The sequence below is a fragment of the Lycorma delicatula genome, chromosome 3 (assembly GCF_047948215.1).
Source record: "Lycorma delicatula isolate Av1 chromosome 3, ASM4794821v1, whole genome shotgun sequence".
Classification (NCBI taxonomy): Eukaryota; Metazoa; Arthropoda; class Insecta; order Hemiptera; family Fulgoridae; genus Lycorma; species Lycorma delicatula.
In genome coordinates this window covers 72,447,393-72,469,652 of record NC_134457.1, presented here as the reverse complement: position 1 = coordinate 72,469,652, position 22,260 = coordinate 72,447,393, and the positions used below count along the sequence as shown (strand labels likewise).

The 22,260-nt window shown below is 28.6% G+C and overlaps 2 protein-coding genes across 2 annotated transcripts in view; one reads left to right on the top strand and one right to left on the bottom strand.

Moving 5' to 3' along the window:
* The window catches only part of LOC142321684 (zinc-regulated GTPase metalloprotein activator 1-like), a 443,413-nt gene that overhangs the window by 218,694 nt on the left and 202,459 nt on the right, over positions 1-22,260 (bottom strand). The gene's annotated exons all lie outside the window — the stretch shown is intronic.
* LOC142321689 (alpha-tocopherol transfer protein-like) lies at positions 902-12,587 on the top strand. Its single transcript, XM_075359976.1, has 6 exons — positions 902-1,122; positions 3,530-3,689; positions 5,595-5,844; positions 8,399-8,509; positions 10,524-10,626; positions 12,247-12,587. Exons 1-6 carry the CDS (start codon positions 984-986, stop codon positions 12,399-12,401), a joined length of 918 nt encoding a protein of 305 aa, XP_075216091.1. The 5' UTR covers positions 902-983; the 3' UTR covers positions 12,402-12,587.

The following is a 22,260-nucleotide window of genomic DNA, read 5'->3' as shown; positions in this document are numbered from 1 at the left end:
TGGTAACAACAATGTTACCATTGCTGTTAAAATTTTGGTTGTGGTTAGTGTAGTGGAGAGGGTGGGTTCCACCCCTTTGAAAATAATTTTAAAAAGAATGGTATACATGCCTGCAAACAGAAATACGATGGGACTGATAGTCGTTAAATAAGATATGTGGTAATCTTTCAAATGATCACCTGGTATACATACATTGATATGGAGCATGATTATTATTTCATATTCTTACATAATTCTACAACTATACTTCAAATATATTGTGTTCATCAAATAGCGTCATCTATTTTTTGTTTAACATATAGATTGGTCAACATCAATTTTTACCCCCGTCTCTTTATAGAAATATGTTAAATTTAATTACTTACAGCTGTGAATTTATTGAGAAGTACATAGTAAAAATTTTCTTCTTACCTGTAAAAGAAAGAAAAGATTTATCTAATAATGAAAAAGCCTTTTTTTTAAAAAGAATATAACTAAAGTAATCCACACAGGATATCTTGTTATTCATTTCAATACAGCATTTTAAATCATATGAGAAAAATATTTATAATTTTTTTAAAATATATTGTTATGTAAAATTACTTTTATTGACATGTGAAAATGGCAACCTTGCTGTTTTTATGAAATAGACATTGTATTTATATATTGGTAATTACATATTAAAAGCATAAAGTAGTTAGTTATTTTCTCTTATGAAATATGACCTTTTCCACAAATGTGTAAAAAAAAAATTCTAATCTAAAATCTTGTACATGTTAATGAAGTTCATTTCATAAGGAAATTAACTTTATTTTCGCATACATGAATACAATATAAAAAAAATCGAGTAAAAATAATGATTAAATCATATCAATAAGGATAATTACTAAACCAAAATTTTAATTTCAAACAGAGATTAAATAATTATGCCTACACCATCCTGCAAACAGTTCAGAATTATCTACTTAAGGACTAACAAGTAAGTACAAAATAAGTATTCTAAAATGTATTTAGAAACAATGACTGAAGAACGAATTATAAACACATTAAAAGAAAATGGAATGACTGCAGTTGAATTAAAATCCATAATCTTAATACTTAAAGAATGGCTACAACAACAACATCATTTACCTCAATACATGAGTGAGTAATTAAATTATTTTTTTTTTAAATCTATCACCTATAAAGATAATTTATGTTATTTTATTTATGTTCATCTTTATTCATGAACACGGTTTATAAATAAATCATAATATTTTATGTTGTTTTAATTATTTATATTGTACAATACAATTTTACAGAAGAGTTTAATAAACAAGTTTTAAATCTGTTAAAAATTAAAAAACATGACTGCCACAAAAAAAAAAATAAAAAAATTGGATGTCCAGCCAGTACAGATCATTACATGATGGTGTAGAAGAGCAAAGCCCCTAAATTTCACACCATTGCCATTAGATCTGTGAAGGCTTTATGCCAATATAACTTGGTTAAAATATTTAACTTTTTAATAGGTGAAGGTAATATCAAAAAGCAGTATTCAATGAAAAATAGAGGTAATGATATCCTTATTGTATTTTATTGCTTAGGTGGATTCATTGATTTGAAATAAATATACAGAATACTCCATGAGGAAATGGCCATACTTCAGGAATCCATCCTACAAATGAAATACAAAAAAAGATCCATATGAATATAAAATCAAAAAACATTTCATTTTCCACCACTTACGACTGAAGGAAAATTTTTTTTTCAAAGTTTCTACAATACCAATCTCTATGGCAGAGAGGTAGTATCTCAGTCTTTCATCCAGAGATCACAGTTTTGAATCCCCAGTCAGGATGGTATTCCTGCACGCTAAAAAAATTCATAACCATCCATCAGTAACTGAAAGTGGAAATAAGCCTGTTGTTACTGTATAAATAAACTCCTTGTTATATTTCTATGAGCACCAAATTTTAGGGCAACTTCTGCTATTTTAGGAGCATTTTAATAGAAATTTTTGTTATATTTGGGTCCCAAACCTGTACCTCAATATATATTTTTTTAACTTGGAAAATAACTGTATCAAAAAAATAAAAACTTTGAATGTTACAAATTAAAACTTTCCTTAATTCCACATGTGGCATATGTAGCTTACATCCATATATATGATATATTTATATCTAATCCATATTAGGGGAAAGGTTTTCCATTTAATATTTGTTAATATTCTTAAGCTACTATCAGTCTAGGTAATCACCCTCCAGAAATAAGCTAATTTTCTACTTCCTATTATGTAATAATAAATACACTTGTTGAAGGTAAAATCTTCTTATCGTAATGTAATAATGATGACAACGATGACTACTATTTACTAAAAAATAATTAATAAAAGTTTATCAAAGTGAACAAGAAATTGTGCTGTTGTCAATTTTTTAATAAAATCATATTCAAATAGAGAGCACGGGGAAAAATTATCCAGGCCAAGAAGGAAATGCTGTGCAACCCTGCAGATTTAAAAAAAAAACTATATAGCTCAAGTCTGAATATTAGTAGGATAAAGACCAAATCGATCTGGGAATTTCATTAAAGCTATATGACTCTTCAACTATGATTCACACACAGGTTTTCAAATTTACATAAGTAGATTGGTTCTACAGTTTGCAGTTATAATTATTCATATAAATTTACAAATTGTTTAATTTAGAGTCATTTGGAATTTACAATTGTTATGAAAAGTTAGAATTTATATATCTTGTTGACTTCTTGAAACACTTAAATGTATTGCTTCATATAAAGGAAGCATAACAAAGCAAAACAGCATCAACAGATAAAACCAAAATCCATTTAATTAGAATGTACAAAATCAGCTAAACAAATTTAATGTTTACAGATTGACAGCATACCAAAAATTGTGATGATCTCACTCATAATCATTCTTTTATTTATGACATCATTACATATAAAATTCAACTAATAAACATGGACAATAAATTCTCATGTTTATAAGTAAAAACTGAAAAATGTTAGTCAAAAATTTGTCTAATTTTACTAGTGGTTATATTCTCAAAAGGGGTAAAGGCAACACAAAATAGAAAACAGTTCAAAAATAGAATAATCAGAATTCTTGATTGTGAAATACGGAGGCTGTTTCATTTAATACCTTGTTAAGTGCATAAATCTAGAGGGTAATGGGAAAAATCTCAGAATTACAAAAACATATAAACTAAAACGTAATAAATTGCAGGAAATTTAATGACAAATAGAGAATAAACACACAAACAATTTCTTATATTTAGTTCTCATAATGACATTGGCCAGCTGAAACTAAACAAAGAAGCTGCTGCACTAAATTAAGCTTCTTGCCATGAAGTGCATTCATTAAAAATGAAGAAAGTTACCTCATCAAAAATAAATAAATTTAAGTTTACAATACATCACAATCACAGACATGTCATATTGCAAATTGATTCACTTATTTTAATCTAATACACAATAAATTACTTTCAAACACTAAGTAAACAAATAAAATTATAAAAAGTGGTAACTTAAAATTATAACTAATTTACAGGTGAACAAGGATTACAGTATTTTTTGTGGGGCAGTAAATGTAGCTTGGAAAAAAGTAAACAAAAATTAGATGCTTATTTTACAATGAGATATCTGATACCTGAGTTTTTTTCCAATAGAGATCCATGTACGGAAGAAATGGTGCTTCATAGAAGAATAGTGTAAGTATAATATAAGCCAATTCAGTGAAAATAATTAATTAAATTTACTTATTTTAAAATTACCATTTATGAATTGTAAAATTATAATTAAATAATTATTTTTATTACAAAAATAAGTAGACAGTTTTTTATCTAAACTGGAAACAGAAATTGATGAAGAAACTGAAGAGATTTTTTTGAGATATAATTCCACATAATAGGAAACCTACAACATAGCTGCAGGAGTGAACATGCTGAGAACAGGCTATCAGTAGGATACTGTTTTTACGAAAAGACTATTAACAAATTTAAGATAAAAATGATATGTATAATACAAACAAGACAATTTATATTGCAGCAATTCTCTTGCATTATATATTATATATATGCACAGACAAGAATCTTGTTACTTGAACAGTTCAAGATTCGGTTACATGATCCTCGACTTCTGTTATTATTTATACTCTGACATCATTATTACGAGATGTTGTCATTAATAAAACTGTTATTTCCTAGAAAATTTCTTGTGAAGTATTATGTTCTGCAAAGAAAGACCTGTCCCTATTCATTTCATTCTGCAAAGCAGGATATAACATACCAGGGCTACTTATTAAATTGTCACATTGAAACGTTTCTCTTTTTGAAAACTAAACGATTTAGGTTTAAGTTTTTCCTTTTATTTTTTTCTAGTTTACATTTTACAATTTAATAAACTTCTGTTGTTTAATAGTATATACTCATTGCAAGTTGTTGTAGGTAATTCATAAGATATGTTAAATCTAGATACGTTATACGTATATCTTTCTTTAGCCTTTTCTGTTTAGCCTCTGGAACCACTGTAAGGTATTATTTCAGAGATGAATGAAAATCATATGTATGAATGTAAACAAGTGTATTCTTGTACACTCTCAGGTCAATCATTCCTGAGAAGTATGGTTAATTAAAACGCAACTACCAAAGAACACCAGTATCCATGATCTAGTATTCAAATCTGTATAAAAGTTACTGTCTTTACTAGGCTTTGAACCTTAGAACTCTCAATTTCAAAGTCTAGAGTTCTAAGGTTCAAATCCTAGTAAAAGCAGTTACTATCTGAAGTGAAGGCATAACGTATCTGAACTGTTTTAAGTTATGTCATTTTAATAATCATTTTATATTTAAAAAAATAATAATATATATTCATAATTTTTAGAATTATAATAATTTAGTTTACATATAGTAAAAACAAAATCTGTAACCTGTTCATTTCCTAACTGAAAATACTGTAAAATGATTTGTTTTTAATTATTTAATTGTCTTTAGGTTATTTATAGTACTTGAAGGTTACCTAGATTTATAGTAATCATTCATTAGGATGTGCCAGGTTTGAGCCCCAGTTAGGATGACATATTTTACCCGCTAAAAAATCCATCCAAAAAATCATTTAAGATAGATAAATATTTCTTGCTGATATCTGTTCAAGGTAAAAGAAGCATATGGATGATGAACTGAAAATCCCTAACTTTCAGCTGAAGTGAATCTTTAAGTCCCTTTTTTTGAGAAAGTTGTCATGAGCTTTTTAGTATATTTCTGAAAATGGTCAAAATATAGAGGCATAAATTTACTTCAAAATTTGCTTCAACTAAAGTATATTAAAAGCCAATACGTTATAGACAATTCTCATTTTTATTCTGCTTTTAAAATATTCAACTAAGATTAGTAAAAATGTATACCTTTAAATTTAATATCAACAAAAAAACTAATCAAAGAAAACGGTTTCACTAATTAGAAACCAAACTAACTAATAAGAAAGTGAGAAAAAGAAGGATGAGAACACATGGGCGCACCAGCACACACATACACATATAAAAACTTAATTTTCTATAAAATTTGTGACATGTAAGCAAGTGTATCTTGAATGATTTTGTGGAAAATTTGTTGTTGCAGGTATCTTTTTCCACTTCCACAACTAACAGCAGATGGCTACCGAGTATTTTACTTTGGATTTCATCCTTCGGCCAGTAATTTCTGCCACTTAACTCATTTCAGAAGTTTAGTAAACTTGATTGATTATTGTCTATCAAATGATTCTATAACAAATGGAACATACATAATAATAGATGGAAAAAATATAACTTTTAAACTCTTAAAACAATTCCCAACATCACAGTTCCTGAAAGCATCATCTTATGTCACTGTATGTATAATGCATATAAATACACATGTATATATAATTACAAGTTTGGCTCTATGTCAATCACTACCTACCTCATAAACAAAAACAATGAGAGAGTTTAAAAGCTATTAAAAAATCTTTTTATTGTTTTTTAAATGTAAAAGTAAATATGAATTCGTCAAATAGTTTATTAATGAAATTTATTTTATCAAACAAGTTATATTAAAAACAATTATCCAGGAAATACTACAGGAAATTTGTATAACATATAACAGTAAAATACTAAAAATGTTACACAGAATTGTTAACATTGCAAAATGCATGGTGATATCCCAGTGGCTGATTTGGGACATAATTAATTAAAAGCAAAAAAGTTACAAATAACATATGTGAGAAGTATTTTCTTTTTTGAAAACAATACTATTGCTTCCCCCTGATGTCAGTTCTATGAATGAAATAAAGTCATACTGAAGTCCTTAGGAGAAAAATTACAGAGAAATCTGTGGTTTTAAATGTGTTTTGACCAGAAAAATTGAATAAAGCAGGTTCCAGAACTGTATCTCAAGTAGCCAGAAAACTATTCCTAAGGCAAAAAAATTTCAAGTAAAATGAACCCTTTTTACAACCGTTATAAATTAGCCTAATAAAGAACATAAATTACTCATACAGAATGATTCGAAGAAACGGGAAATTTAAAAAATTAAATAACGTTAATGAAAAATTTTTTTTAGTAAACGAATTTTATTTCATGTAATTGTACAAATGTTGCCATTTTAGGATACATACATTTCAGTTTATTTTTTAAAGATGACATCTTCCAGGTGCCCTCCTGTTCTACGTAAACACTCACGAAGTCTCTTCGTTAAATTGTTCATGGTTTGACGTAAGATCTCAACTGGAATTTCCGCAATTGCTTCTCGGATCTTTGCCTTCAGGTCTTCCGTTGTAGCAGGTCTACTGTGGAACACTTTACTTTTAAGGTGACCCCACAAAAAGTAATCGCAAGCTGAGAGATCAGGCGATCTGGGAGGCCATCTAATGTCACCATTTCGTGAAATGACACGTTGTCCAAACAATCGGCGTACAGCTGCAATCGATATTCGTGCAGTATGTGATGTTGCTTCGTCTTGTTGAAACCAGGCTGTGTTAAAAATTGGTGGAAATCTCTTTTGTTGTTCCACAACAAAGGTTTCAAGCATGGCTACGTAACGAGTCGACGTCACTAATCACAAGACCGTTGTCATCCTCAAAAAAGGGTTATAGGGCCTATAACACCGTAACATGACATAGCACACCACACGGTCACTTTCTGGCTGTGCAACGGACGCTGGTGTAGCTGCGTAGGATTTTCTTCTGCCCAGTATCTGAAATTTTGCTTATTAACAAATCCACTGAGGTGGAAATGCGCTTCGTCTGACATCCATAGTTCGTGAACAAACTCTTCGTTATCATTTATCTTCTGAAGCATTACATTACAGAATTGTGCTCGCACAACTGCATCGTTCGGTTTCAGTTCCTGGACGATCTGCAACTTGTATGGATGGTATTGCAAGTCCTTCACTAACATTCTTCGAACACTTGAACTATGCAATTGTAAAAATGCTGAGAGACGACGGACCGATGTGGACTTCGTGTGACAGCATCTTGTAAACCTTGGACATTCTGTGGCGTACGGACGGTTCGCTCACTGCCTGGAGGTTCTTTTTCATTGCCGAACCAGTTTCCTCAAAATTAGATATTCATTTTTTAATTGCATGTGCTGGTGGAACACGGTCGTGCCGTCCCAGATTAAAAAGACGTTGAAATTCTCTACGCGATCCCTCCACACTGTCATTGTTTTTTCTAAAACGCTTTGATAGCAAATGCACGTTGCGCACCACTCCAAGGATCTATGATAACTAAATGGCAGGTTAGGTTAGAGAGGCTGGAGCCACTTATCAAGTGGTACCAATCGCCCACCGCTTCCAACGCAGCATTCAAAATTTCCCGTTTCTTTGAATCAGCCTGTATATAAAGCAAAAAATCAATACTATGTAACAAAATATTCTATTTAAATAAAAAATTATTAATAAACAAAATAAGACAAATAGTTACTGTTTAAGTAATCATTGCATAGGATTTTACAATTTTTAGCTTATATAAACAGTAACAGAATGTACACTTTGGATGTAATTAAAAAAATATGAATGCAGATGCATTTACATTATGATTTGATTAGTGAATATTAGCAACAGAGGCCACCAGTCACTTCTTACCACTTTGGATTTATACTAAATAAATTTCAAATTAAAGGACCTACCATCATTACTTTATTTAAATCAAATTCATTTAATAACACAAATGGTCTGAATTCTAAATCATACACAGATCATATGATTGCATGCTTTCACTTAGCATAAAAGTGTATCTTAATATGTTCATATTGTACATATCTTAAACATTACTCATATCAATTATGCATTTGTTTCAGATAATACAGTACGACGTAGAAACTTAATAAAAACTATTTTTAATAAAAAATATGTATTAATATCACAGTAAGTATATGTTTACTGAATTTATGAAAGTTTTTCAGGAGGTATTACCATTGCGCCTGAAAGGAATCTTTTTCATTAACACACGATCAGTTTTTGATTACATTACTGCAATTTTTTTTCCATTTTTATCACAAAAAATACGAGAACGAGTAAGTTAATTTCTAATTTTATGTTGTTAAAACTAAATACAAAACAACATATTTTTCACAACAAAACATCTGTCTTTTATTCATTCTTGCTCCGTGTTTCCATCACTTACAAATCTTTCAACTATCTATTATTTTCATTGCACTGTGTTCTTCCTAAATTTTTATATTGACAATGATCAATCATTTTCATAAACTTCAACTACACAATTGTGTAAACATCAAAATGCATCAAACACCGACTCTATGAGTGAAATGAACTATACAAATTTCAAAATACAACTAACCGGTACAAAATCTAACCATACATCTAACCGGAAAAAAAAATACACAATTATTATTTTAATAACAGTGACATTTATTAGCATCACGTCCATATCCTTATAAACTATACCTTAAAATTACTAATTACAAATTACAGTTAAGATTATATTATAAACTAATGAACATAAACACATATTTACATTAAGTTTATCCAAGAATTTTGACAAAATATGTTTTTAACTGTATTTATCTTCTTTTTTTTTATAAATATCCTCTTACAGATATTTATATTTACTGCTTAACCTATATTTATAATTAACTAAGTTAATATCAAAAATTAACTAGATGTAATGTAGCATTGTAAATAACTTAGCTAACTTAGTTTTATTGATAATATTATAAACTATAAAAAATAATAATAATAAACACTGCATCTTTAGAGACAGCAAAAACTAAAGATGGAATCGAGCATTTCTTAATCATCCATCTATTAGAAAAATGCACAATCAGACAATAATCTAGCGGAGATTCTTGCTAAAGTTGATAGAATCATATTCATGTTTGATTCCTCCCCCTCCCAACAATTCATATTACTAATCATATGCAATCTATTCAGTACGTTCAAACATAAACGTTTGGGTAATTTTAATTGTTTACTCCACATTATTTTCATCAAAATACCAAAAAATGTTATGTGGTTTATGAAAAAAAACTTCTGAGAAAGCTGATAACTCTATGTTCGCAAAATAGAAAAGCAGATAAAACATTCCATATAACAGTTTTAAGGACAAATGTTTTGATGATAAATGAGATTATATAATTAGAATTCACATTACTCTGGTGTAATAAGAAAATTCTCAGATTCTATACTGGTCAGGTGTAACATAATATTGCAACTTAAGCACAGTTCACTATTCTCTACATCAGCACTCATTACAGATAAAGATGGAAACTGAAGGCACTAGACTTGTCTTTGGCTGATTTCAAAATTAAACAGAAGGATATTATATTATATTACATCTAGTATTAATGCATCTAATAACCAAGATAAAAATATTAAAATAATACCCATGTTTTAATGGATATGAAAAGAGTGATTAAACTCTCAACAAGAAGTATTATTCTTGATTTTATAGATATGGATTCCATATTAGAGAACATTCACTGACTAACAAAAAAAGTAAATTATATTATTATTATTATGTTTAGAAAATTAAAATTACTCAATTTTTTTTTACCAATGATGGAATAGAGATGTCATATGTGTTTGGGGGTAGGAGGTTTTTTTTGCGTGTGTATGTGTGTGTGTGTGTGTGTGTGTGTGCGCGCGCATGAGCATGTCTGCTCCATTTTCCTTAAAAAATACTGGGCCAATTTTGATGCACTTATATGCATTACATAAGTATCACTTCAGAGCAGGTTCTTAGACACATTTTATGGTTGCAGCATTTCTATGCTGCAGTAGATGTGTTTCTCTAAAACAGTCAGGCGGATTTTGATCTGGTTTTTTACATTACATAGGTTTCACCCCAGCATGTTCTTAGATTAGTTTTACGGTTATAAACTGCCAGGGGACGCTGCAGTAAATATATTTCTTCAAAACAGATTCGTGGATTTTATAAATTTTTACTTTTATCAGTTTTACAAAGAAATCTTCACCTCACAAAAAACTGTATTCAAATGTATTTACTATTTTTTTATTAAAAAGTTTTAAGCTTTACATTTTGTTAAAATAAAATTATTTGTTTACTAGGTACATCAATTTACTGATCATACAGAACTGTACAAATTCATTGATAAGAAGATATTACCACAAGAATTCGGTGGTGAAGAAGCAAGCATTGATGAATTAAATGGTAACTATAACAAAAAATATACATTACATAGCACCATAACCCAAAAATAATTAATCACAAACACATGATTTTAACTCTAGGAAATGAAATTTATTATTCTTATTACTGAATAGATGAAATATTAAACAAAAGTTGGTTAATAACTATTATAAAGAATCTTAAATTATGAACATAAATGGATCCCTTAGATATTTTCAGTTCAGTAGCACCCTCATTGTGCCATATTATATCTCTTGAAAATTATAAGAATAAATCCTATGGTGAATGTCAAGTTTAATTTGCAAATTACTGCACAACATTAAAATTAAACCATTTTTAGCCACATTTAACATTTGAATGAGTTACTTCATGCTATTTTTAATCAACAGCAAATGAATACGGGGTGATCATATGAAACATTACCACATTTATTATTCAAGAGCTATCAGTCCCGCCATATTTCTGTTTGCAGGCATGTATACCAGTCTCAGGGGGGTAACCTTTTTAAAAGTATTTTCAAAGAAGTGCAACCTTCCCCCTTTATTACACCGACCCAACTCAGAGATCTTAAATGGCAATGAAAACAGTTAATTAAATTAATTGACAACCCAAAAAAATAATGAACTTAGGTGAAAAGAAAATTAAAATCCGCCGACCCCTTCACTCAGTATGTGAGAAAAACCATTTGGGGTAGTATTTTTTTAAATTTCAGTCTCACAAACATAACTATAAAATTACATGATACTACTTTTTAAACCATTTGAACTGTGAAAATTATTTTTTAAATTACCAACACAACAAGATTTCACCCTTACATGTTTCCTAAATTTTCAAGAGTTGAAACCTTTTTTTTTTTTTAGGTGAAACAATGTAGTTTGTGATACTTCATTGGAAGCCCTCTTAATAATGGCTTAATGTTATTATTTTTGTGAAACTGAAATTAAAAAAAAAATACTACTCAAAATGATTTTTCTCACATACCAAACGTAGGGGTGGGCGGATTTTAATTTTCTTTTAACCAAAACTCATTATTTTTTCAGGTTGTCAATTAATAAAATTAAATGTAACATTGATATTTAAAGTTTTTGAGTTGGCATAGGTGTAGCAGCGAGGGTGGGTTCCACCCTTTTGAAAACAATTTTAAAAAGATTCCCCCTCAAAATGATATACATACCTGCAAACAAAAACACAATACGACTGATAGATGTTGAAAAATAAATGTGTTAACTTTTCAAATGATCACCCAGTACACTCAGTGATACTACAAAGGAAACAATGCAAATTTTTGAATATGACAAACCTATTCAATTATTACAGAAAGAAAGATATCCTGTATAAAAAAGATAAAAGATAAAAAATCAAGACCATTTAATAAATAAAATAAATATAGTAATGAGCACAACACTTCAGAATTTTATTTCAGTAAAACTTGTATGATCAACTTGCTAACTAGCACCACTATTCCTATTCAATAGTGATCAAATGATTTTAAACTCTTCTCATTTGTTTGTAAATACTATGCATTACTTGCAAGGGTTCCCCTTAAAATGGCATTACTAGAAATAAGTTTCAAATTAATATAAATCTAATAAAACTTTTCAGTAAATGAATAAATTGTAACAAAAAATCTATTTCTTCCAGATGTCTGGGAAAAAACTATAGAATCTTTTAAGGAATGGCTCATAAATGAAGGATCCCTGCAACCTGATGAGAGCAAACGTCCAGAAAAAAGTAAATCCAAGTATTCAGATTTGTTTGGAGTAGAAGGAAGTTTCAGAAAAATACAAATAGACTAATTCAACAATCTTGATAAATTGACTTTTTCAACACTTATGAGTGTAATTTAGAATATATTAAAGATTATTAGAGAAAATTCAAATATGTATGTCATTATAAATATATACTAAAAATTTAATATCAACAAAATAAACACCAATTAGTTTAATTAATCATTAAATTCTTCAATCACTGGTTACTGCAAACCACTTCTTTTGGTTTTATTACTCATTCTTATGGCTTTTGTGCATAATGATCAGTGGTGAAAAATTACATAAAAATATTAATTTTTTAACAACAAAAATATCAAATTTTTAAAAAATATTTAAGAAACTATGTCATAACATTTTTATTTACTTTTGCACTCATCTTCAGCAACTGATGCTGCAGTTTTCATCCTGCTGTCAACTGATATTTTAGTTGATTCTCTTGAGTCAAACATCTCAACAAAGTATAGTAAAGTAATTAAAGAAACTCCCAGAAATAATAATATAGCTGACACCATGATGAAAATAACAGCACAAATTACTGAAGGTGACCAAAAACAGCCAGAAAATGATGTGACATGACTTTTTCAGACATATTTAGTAGATTTGGTTCATTTTGAACAGTTTTACATAATTTATTCATAAACACTTTGCTAATATAAATTTCTCAGTAGTTATGATAACCATTCAAAATTTAAAATTGTAAAACCTTATATGTAAAAAAAAAAACAACATAAAAAGTTAACAAAACAGCACATAAATACTTCAATGTTTTGCATCAGAAAGGGATAAATTAACTTTTTTTATTCCAATAATTTTTGTTTTCCTAATCTTTTTCATGTCATGAATGTAATACATACAATGTACAAGAAGTGCTAGTCAGAATTGACTTCTCTAAATTGTGTTCAGTATTCAGTAAACTATTGCATAATTGAGTGGAGTCATTTTTAGGGCTGAATATAACCAGCATTTTAATGGATAGCTTAGTTTACTTATATTCAACTGTATGTTCTCCTTGTTGAAGAGGACATTTCTCTTTTCTCTTTCTTGATATATTTTCAATTAAACCACAGCAAATATACTTTTTTTCATTTAAGCATATCTGCTTCATGAATGAATGCAAAAGATGATGAGTATTAATGGACATATATTGTGTCATCAACTCAATATTGCAATGAATCTAAAACTTAATCTAAATACTATGACTCACTTCCTATTTTTGTTTGGAGAGTTTGTCAATAATCTTGAGCAACTCCTTAACCAGTGCTCAGCTATTCCATCTGTGCAGATTTTTTTGTAAATATTTAATCCTATCTCTCAGTACACGGTACCAACAACATTTACAAGATCTAAAACATAACATTCAACAAACAGATTTCAGATTTGAGCATGTTAATAATTTCTTCATTAACGTGTTCAAATAAGCATATACGTGTAACTTCATTACTGTTCCCAACAATCTTCACACAAAAAAACAGGAAGATCGTAATAATTTATTTCATTTTTTATCATTTATTGCACATGCAGTGAACATCAGCTAAACTTAAATATCATCAAACATACAGTCAAACCCCATTTTGTTTGATACTGCTCGATTAGTACATGGTGAAATGTGGAGGCGATTGTTCCGGCTCCTACCAGATGCAAGATACATAGCATTATTCATTTATTTAGAAGCAGAAGGAAGTTGAGATCCACTGTCAGCTGAGTTTAGTTTAAAATAATAATGTAACAAGTGATGGTATTGTGAGAGAATGGTACAAGAAATCAGAGAAGGGCAAATTAATGTGCATTCTATTGTGAGTGATGAAGTTGTTGAAAAAACTGAACATGCAATTTGTGAAACATCACTTCACATTCGAGGTAAATCTTTCTTCAAATTTCAAAATCTATTTTATAGAATTCTTACAGACAGAATTTGTTGTCATAAATATTGTGCATGATGGTACCAAAACAACTTACAGATCATACAAGCCTAATAAAATGGGAATGCGACTGACTTTTCTAAAAAAAAAGGCAAGAGAATTTCTTGAGAGTATTGTTACTGGGAACGAGATGTGGATTCAGCTCATCAATATTTAGACAAAAGAAAGGTTCAAATAGTGGATGCGCGTGCGCAGGCACAAACACATGCACACACTTATTAACAGATTTAAATGAACTCAATTAAGCCCACATTTAAATGACAGATTTTTTACCATCCCTGATTTGGCACAGTCTGATTTTTAAAGAATTCACTGGCTACTCAATATTTTAAAAGCAATGATGAACTCATTGATGACTAATCTGGCGTTCGCTGAAAAGGAAATGGACAAGCTGATGTCATGATACAAGTTGTTTAATCTCTGCAGGGAGTATATTGAGAAGTTGAATGTGTTTAGAAGTATGTATATACTAACTTTTACATTTCAAATTTACTTTTGTATACAGTAAACATTTTTCAATTCTTTTGTTAATTTTATTACTCGACTGGATGTTTAATTTCAAAAAATCTTCTGTATATATATATATATATATATACACTAGCTAGTCAGCTAACCATTTAGCCAAGGAGGTCACCCACTGAACCCCCCAGGGCCCCTGAGGGACTCCACAAGCTCCTGGCCCCTAACAGAACTCACTTTGTTTGGATTCTCGTCTAGCCAGAGCACTCCACTCCCTGTAACTATGACAACTTTCGTACACAAACCTTTGATGAGTAAACTTCACAACTAATTTATGTTACCATGATGACAGAAATATAACAATGAAGTAAAAAGATTAATCTTTTTTTTTTCTTTAATGAGTACCTTTAATTGACAACTTCACTCTCAAGAGGGCTTGGGTCTCAATCATGGCCTAAAACCTTCCTTGAGATAACATGAATGTATCCTACAAATTTGAAAGCAATTGGTCAGTTGGTTCTCGCATGATGTGAGAAAAAGCAGACAAACTTTCAACTTTACATACTATATATACATACTATATTAACAACTAAAAATGTTTATATAAATATTATTTGCTGCTATAAGAACTTAGCAAATAAGAAAAATAAATAAATAATAAGAACAATAATGATAATAAATGAAAACAATAAACAATAATAATAATAGTGAATAAATTACATACAAAATAATATTTCAAATAAGGGCAGGATTTGTTTAAAGGAAGTTCAATCATAAAATCCTGAATACAGTCCAATTGACTAAAGACATGATAATGACCACGAATATTAACACCTAATATTGCATTAACAAGATGAGGTTAGACAAGTATAAACTTCATTTAATTCCATTTTCTACATGTACCTTTGCTGTTTACTTGTAAATTACCCTATATTTTATTAATGAATTCAATACAATCAATTCACTATTGTCTACTAATAACTCACTAAACAACTTTCTGCATTCACCCTCTGACCACACTGAATGCTTAAATAATGGCTACATCATTTATCTCACTGCTTGAGAAAGTAATTAAATTATATTTTGTAAAATCTTGGAAGGTTAACACACAATTAAAATTACCCTACTTTGTTTTTTAATAACAGTAGATGAATTCCATAATATGAACAAAATAACAAACAATTATGTGTTAAAACAACAATAAGCCTGGCTTTGAATCTCAGTCAAGCTTGCCCTTTTTCACAAGTACAAATTTAATTTCCAATCACTCCCAAGTACAACTCTAGAGCTTCTTGCGCTGAATTAATTACATGTAAAAACAAAAGTAATATTTATATACATATTTTATATATAATAAATTTATTTCTTTATCCCTGAAATACAATGCATAACAAATATCTAAATAATTAATTAGTTTCATCACAGTAATATTCATTTGTTTTTTTCTCCTCTGATGTTTTATTTATTAATAAATATCCAATATAAATGCTTAACTGATTACATAATTACACAACTATACTCATTTCTCTATTATTTTTATCTCCTGATGAATGAATCCAGTGTAATAAAGCAGCCAATAAAATTACTAATTAAAACATAGAGTTAAGGATTATTGTAAAGCCGAAACCTACAGAAGTTTTTCAACAGAATTAAATTATTCTACAAATCAGAATTAACAAGGATAAAATAATTAACATTGTATAATAATAGGATAGTAAATCAGATATAATTAATAATATTAATCTGTAATTATTACGTTATGTTATTTAAATATTCATTTTCTTGTAATACGAGGTTATATTCAGTTATTATAGGTCATTTTCTCATATATTAAAGAGGTAATACCAGATAAGTATATAAAAATTTACTTAGAAACAATGAGTGCATAAAAAACTCAAGACTATTAAAAGAATATGTAGGTGAATGAAGCCAAATTAAAATTAAAATTTTTAAAACTTAAAAAGGCTACATCATTTATCTCAGCACATAAGAACATAATTAAATTAGGGTTTTTTTGTCTTCAGTCATTTGACTGGTTTGATGCAGCTCTCCAAGATACCCTAACTAGCCCCGTTTCATTTCAGTATATTCCCTACATCCTACATCCCTAACAATTTGTTTTACATATTCCAAACATTGCCTGCCTGCATAACTTTAACCATCTACCTGTCCCTCCAATATCAAAGCAACTATTCCAGGGTGCCTTAATATATGACCTGTAAGTTTGTCTCTTCTTTCAACTTTTTTTTCAACTATATTTTTCCAAATGCTTCTTTCTGCCTCAATTTGCCGCAATAGCTCTTCATTTGTCACTTTATCCAACCATCTGACTTTTAACATTCTCCTATAGCACCACATTTTAAAAGCTTCTAGATTTTTCTTCTCAGGTATTCAAGTTCATCCAAAGTTTCATCCAAGTTTCACTTCCATATAAAGCTTCACTCCAAACATACACTTTCAAAAATGCTTTCCTGTCATTTAAAATAATTTTTAATGTAAGCAAATTACATTTCTGACTGGGAGCTTGTTTCCCCTGTGCTATTCGGCATTTTATATCGCTCCCAAATACTACATTGTCATGGAACAGCATCAATGATCTCTGTAGAAAGGAAAGCACAGTTAGTTTTATCAATACAGAACAGTTTTTACATGTATACTTGTTATCCTGTGCTTTTGTATATTTTATACGTTTATCTAAAACACAGATGTTTTTTTAATGAAACACGATGCCCAAAACTAAGGACTCAAGATGAATACACAAACATCCAGGTATACTGGTCTATGTTGAATAAAACTTTGAAAATATATGATACAAGTACTTAGATGTTTTATTGCTTACTTAATTATATAAGTAATCTTGTTTTATGATTTATAAATCTTCAGAAATGAAACAATAAATAGAATCGCTTCAAAGGGAATTTAAGTTATTATAAATATCAACAATAGTAAAAGGATATTAACTATTTTCTTAAGAAAAAATTGAAGATAAAGAAATTTTATCACATAAGTCCACTGAAATGAATTTAAAAAGCAATGACCAAAAAAGAAATTCACATTCAAGGAATGTGAAATGAATACACTGAATTAAAATAAATCATTATTGTCAAAATGAACAGTAATTACTTATTAATGTTAAAATATATGTTTACAACAACTGCAATTACCTTGACATGAATAACCAAACAAATTATAAATTTTATCTAATTCATTCAATGTTCAGATAATATTTACCTGATTTGATATTAAAATATTTCAATTAACACACTTTTTAAAATGTTATACGTATCTCAGATTGTGACTAAAGTCTTAGCACATTTGAGTATATTTTATTCTACAAAAAATAATCATAACATATCTCTATGACAGTTAACAATTTAAGGCAAAAAATTAACTTAAAATATTACTTATTAGAAAAGTAAGCGTGGAACTTATTTTAATACCTTTAATATTTACAAAAGAATTATTTTATTCCAAAAAAAAAAATATTCATTAAATAAAACTTTAAGCATTAATATAACTGCCTTAATTTTTGTATGAATTTTTTTTATTACAATAAATTATGTCAAGAGTGGAAACTTTAAAAGAAAGTGCATGATATTTATTCATACTGGCAACTAGAGATGAATATCTAAAAGCAGTTTATTTTTTTTTATGTTTGTTTTAGTTTGGCCGACTGAGGTCCACGTGAAGCAATATTTTGAATTTCTCTTCCTTTTCAGTGTTTATTTCCTGATCTTTCAATAGTTCATCTTCTTTTGTTTTTTTTACGTTCCTCCTCTGACCAGATATTAGCTTTTCACTTCCTTGTACAAAGTAAAGCAAGAATTATGAAAATTTTTTTTCAGATATCAACAGAAATATCCATTTTGAACAACCCTGAATCCATTTTGACTAGTTTCGACGTGACATTTGTATGTACGTATGTATCTCATATAACTCAAACATGGCTAGCTGTAGGATGTTGAAATTTTAAATTTAGGATTGCTGTAACATTTGGTGTACTACTCTCCTTTTGATTGCAATTGACTGAACCAAAAATGTCCAAAAAATCGGAAAATCCAAACAAATTTGGAATTTGGACTTTTTTTAACTGTAGTTAAAAACAAACTTACGATATATCATAAGTGGTACTTATTTTCATTGGTTCCAGAAATATAGCCAAATAAAATTTTAATTAATGAAATATTTGGATGTTACAAGGGGAAGGTACATCGGTTCAAATCAGACTTCATATCCTTTTTTTTTTAGTTTAGATATATTGATGTATTAATATATTATTAACCTCTCATGAATAATAATTCAATAACAAAAATTAAATAAATTAAAAGAATAAAGAATTTAATTAAATTAAAGAACATCTGCAACATTGTTTAACAGGTGTAATGGTTGAAATATTTCATTTAATATGTACTGTAAAAGTAGGTTTAATATGTAGGTAAAAATTTTGGCCAATTGTTTATCAAAAACGATTTAGGTACTTCTTCCCTGGTTCAGAGAATTTACATTTACAAGGTTTCATTAAATCTATCAGATCCAAAAGATTCACAATAGATACAGATACTGTGAACCAAAATAACTAAATTGTCACCATTATTGGACGAGCTTAATCAATAATACTAATTTAACAAAAGTTATTATATATCTTTATGCAATTATTAATGTTTAATTCTTAATGAATTAAACATTAAATTAAACATAATAAATTATCATTAATGTTATTAATGATAATTCTTCATCCTCTGAAGAATTATCTAAACGGTAGTTACCGGAGGCTAAACAGGGAAAAGAAAGTTATTAATGTTTCATTCACAAAAATTACATAATAAAAAATTTTTATAAAAGTAAAATTTATACTACATCATCTGTGATTAATAGCAGTGTTAGATTATCAGAATATAAAATATAATTAAGATATTAACTAACATTCTTTCTTTTTTTTTTTTTGAGGGGGGTTATTGTAGATAGTTCCCAGGATGGAAATTCTTATGATATTGATACTATACATATTTGACACATTCTTACGATATTGATTTCAATTTTCATAATAGCTTTGTATCAAATTCCTTTATAAAAAAATTACACATTCAGAGTTGATTAAGAAATGGATATTTCACAGATTCAAGCAATTAAAAGCCTACTACAATATAAAATGTTAGATCACTAAAAAATTGATATATTTATAACAAAAAAATCATGCCTAACAAATAAAACTAACCTACACATGAAATAGAGGTCTGTATGATGCATGTTTATAAAAAAATATATATGTTTATATATTTATATGTGTGTATTTATATTAGTATATTTATATATTTGACTACTTGTGTAAAGTAATCTCAAGAGGTTTTTTTTGTTATAGAAGTGGAGGAACAGCATTTATGGGCACGAAAGTAGTGTCAGACTCAATAACAGGTTCTCAAGTGTATATGTATTCGTGTGCACTACTGACTAAACCTCCGCCCCTGGGAATTGCTTTGCAGCATTACTTCAGGAACGGGGAGAAACGCCTGCACACACAATCGGTCACCACAATCACAACTGAAAAATCCAAACACACACTCATGCAACACAACTCATGTAACACCAAGGATAACACCAACACAAGGAATACCAAATCACTCACACATCAAAACCAGGAAAAAACACAGGAAATCTTTTTTCCATACTGTGAACACTCATGGTAATACACACTCACACAATATAACTCACGCAACCACAAGAGTTACTGAACCAATATGAAAAGATTTTTAAACTATTTTAAAAATCACTCTTTCACGAGTGTCATGGACAGAATAATAATCAAGTAACCATTGTGTGTCTACAAATAGCGGGTTACAAAAAGAAAACTGGGCATCTTCCCAATTTCATTTCCTATAGTATCGCTTCGTAGTAAGATTAAAAATGTAGAGATAAAAATAAAGTCTGATGGTGAAAAAAACACACATATCACATACCCACCAAACTGAAAAGTCATCTGAACCAGAAATAAAGGTTGGAAAGATTTTAAACACCCTTAACCCTGCTTGGACCACACCCAATTTTTTCTCTTAAAAAAAATGAATTACTCCATGTTCAAATTTTTATTTTCTAATTCACATTCTACTTCTGGAAAATATAAAAATATCACATAAAAAAGGAGAGGTTTGGGCTACTATTAATCCCAGGCCTCTACATTAAAATATTTGAAATAATCAAAGAGGTTCACACCTTCTTACCCGTCAAAGGGTTCATACCCTTTTTTATTTACAGTAAATTCGTAAAATTAGAAATATGACATTCAAACAATTTTTTTTTCATAAGAAATATATATTAAATTACATAATGGTGCTCAAGATTTTCCTGGTCCCTATCCCTTGGGCATCTACCATTTAAATTATTAAATTAACAGAAGTATAAAGAAGTATTGCAATATTTAATATTTAATTCTTTTTTTAAATGAATTGACTTTTCAAAAAATTAAAAATCATACTAGAGAAGAAGTTCGTCTTTTAAATTCTTTACAAATTTATTATTAAAACACACACACAGAATTTCAAATGTTTATATTTTCAGATTAGTACAAAAGAGTTTCATGGACTGAACTGAACTAGTCTTCAAACAATCTTGGGTACTTACGTATTAACGCCACCGCAGCTATCAATCGGATTTCGTTGGAAAATGGGCCGATATAGAGTTTAACATAGATTCAAAACAGTTTCTTTATTAATTTTAATAATGGTTATTTATATTTATTTGTTTTATTAATATAATTTAACCAAACTTAACCTACGCTCGCTAACCTTGACTAATTAACAGGAGTGTTTTGATTATTTAAATAATTAATAATTGCAATAATTACTGAATTTATTAAATAAATACTCAAAAAAACACTGTGTTAATTTTTCAAGGTTAGCGGCGAAGCGAGCGTAGAATAAGATTGGTAAAATTATATTTATAAAATTAATAAATATAAATAACCATTTATTAAAATTAATAAAGAGACTGTTCATTTCAACCGAAATCCGATTGACTACTTTGTTTTTAGATAAAACTGTAGCTGCGGTGGCGTTAATACGTAAGTACCTAAATTTTCATCCACGTTACTTCTAATTTTCACTTACATCATTTTAAAAAAGTACCTCCTGCATTTTTTTTTAATTTAATAATTTTGAATTTTCATAACCATGTGATAGCTTAATTAATCAATTAATAAAAAATTAAAGCACTGTAAAAAAAAAACAACGTAGTTGAAATTTTAGTAGAAATTTTTATCATTTTTCTCATTATTTATTTTAACATCTATTTTACCAAATTTTAGATAATTGTAAATTAAAAACAATTTTAGAATTTTTTTTATAAAATTAATCAGCTACAAAAATTATAACTTTAATTTTTTAAATATACTTTAAACTATAACTATTATACGTAAATAATATTTTAATTTTATAAATGTTATAATTTATTTTACAAACTGACATTTTTATTTTCAAAGAGCCGTTCAATACTTCAAAGTTGCATAGAATCAAATG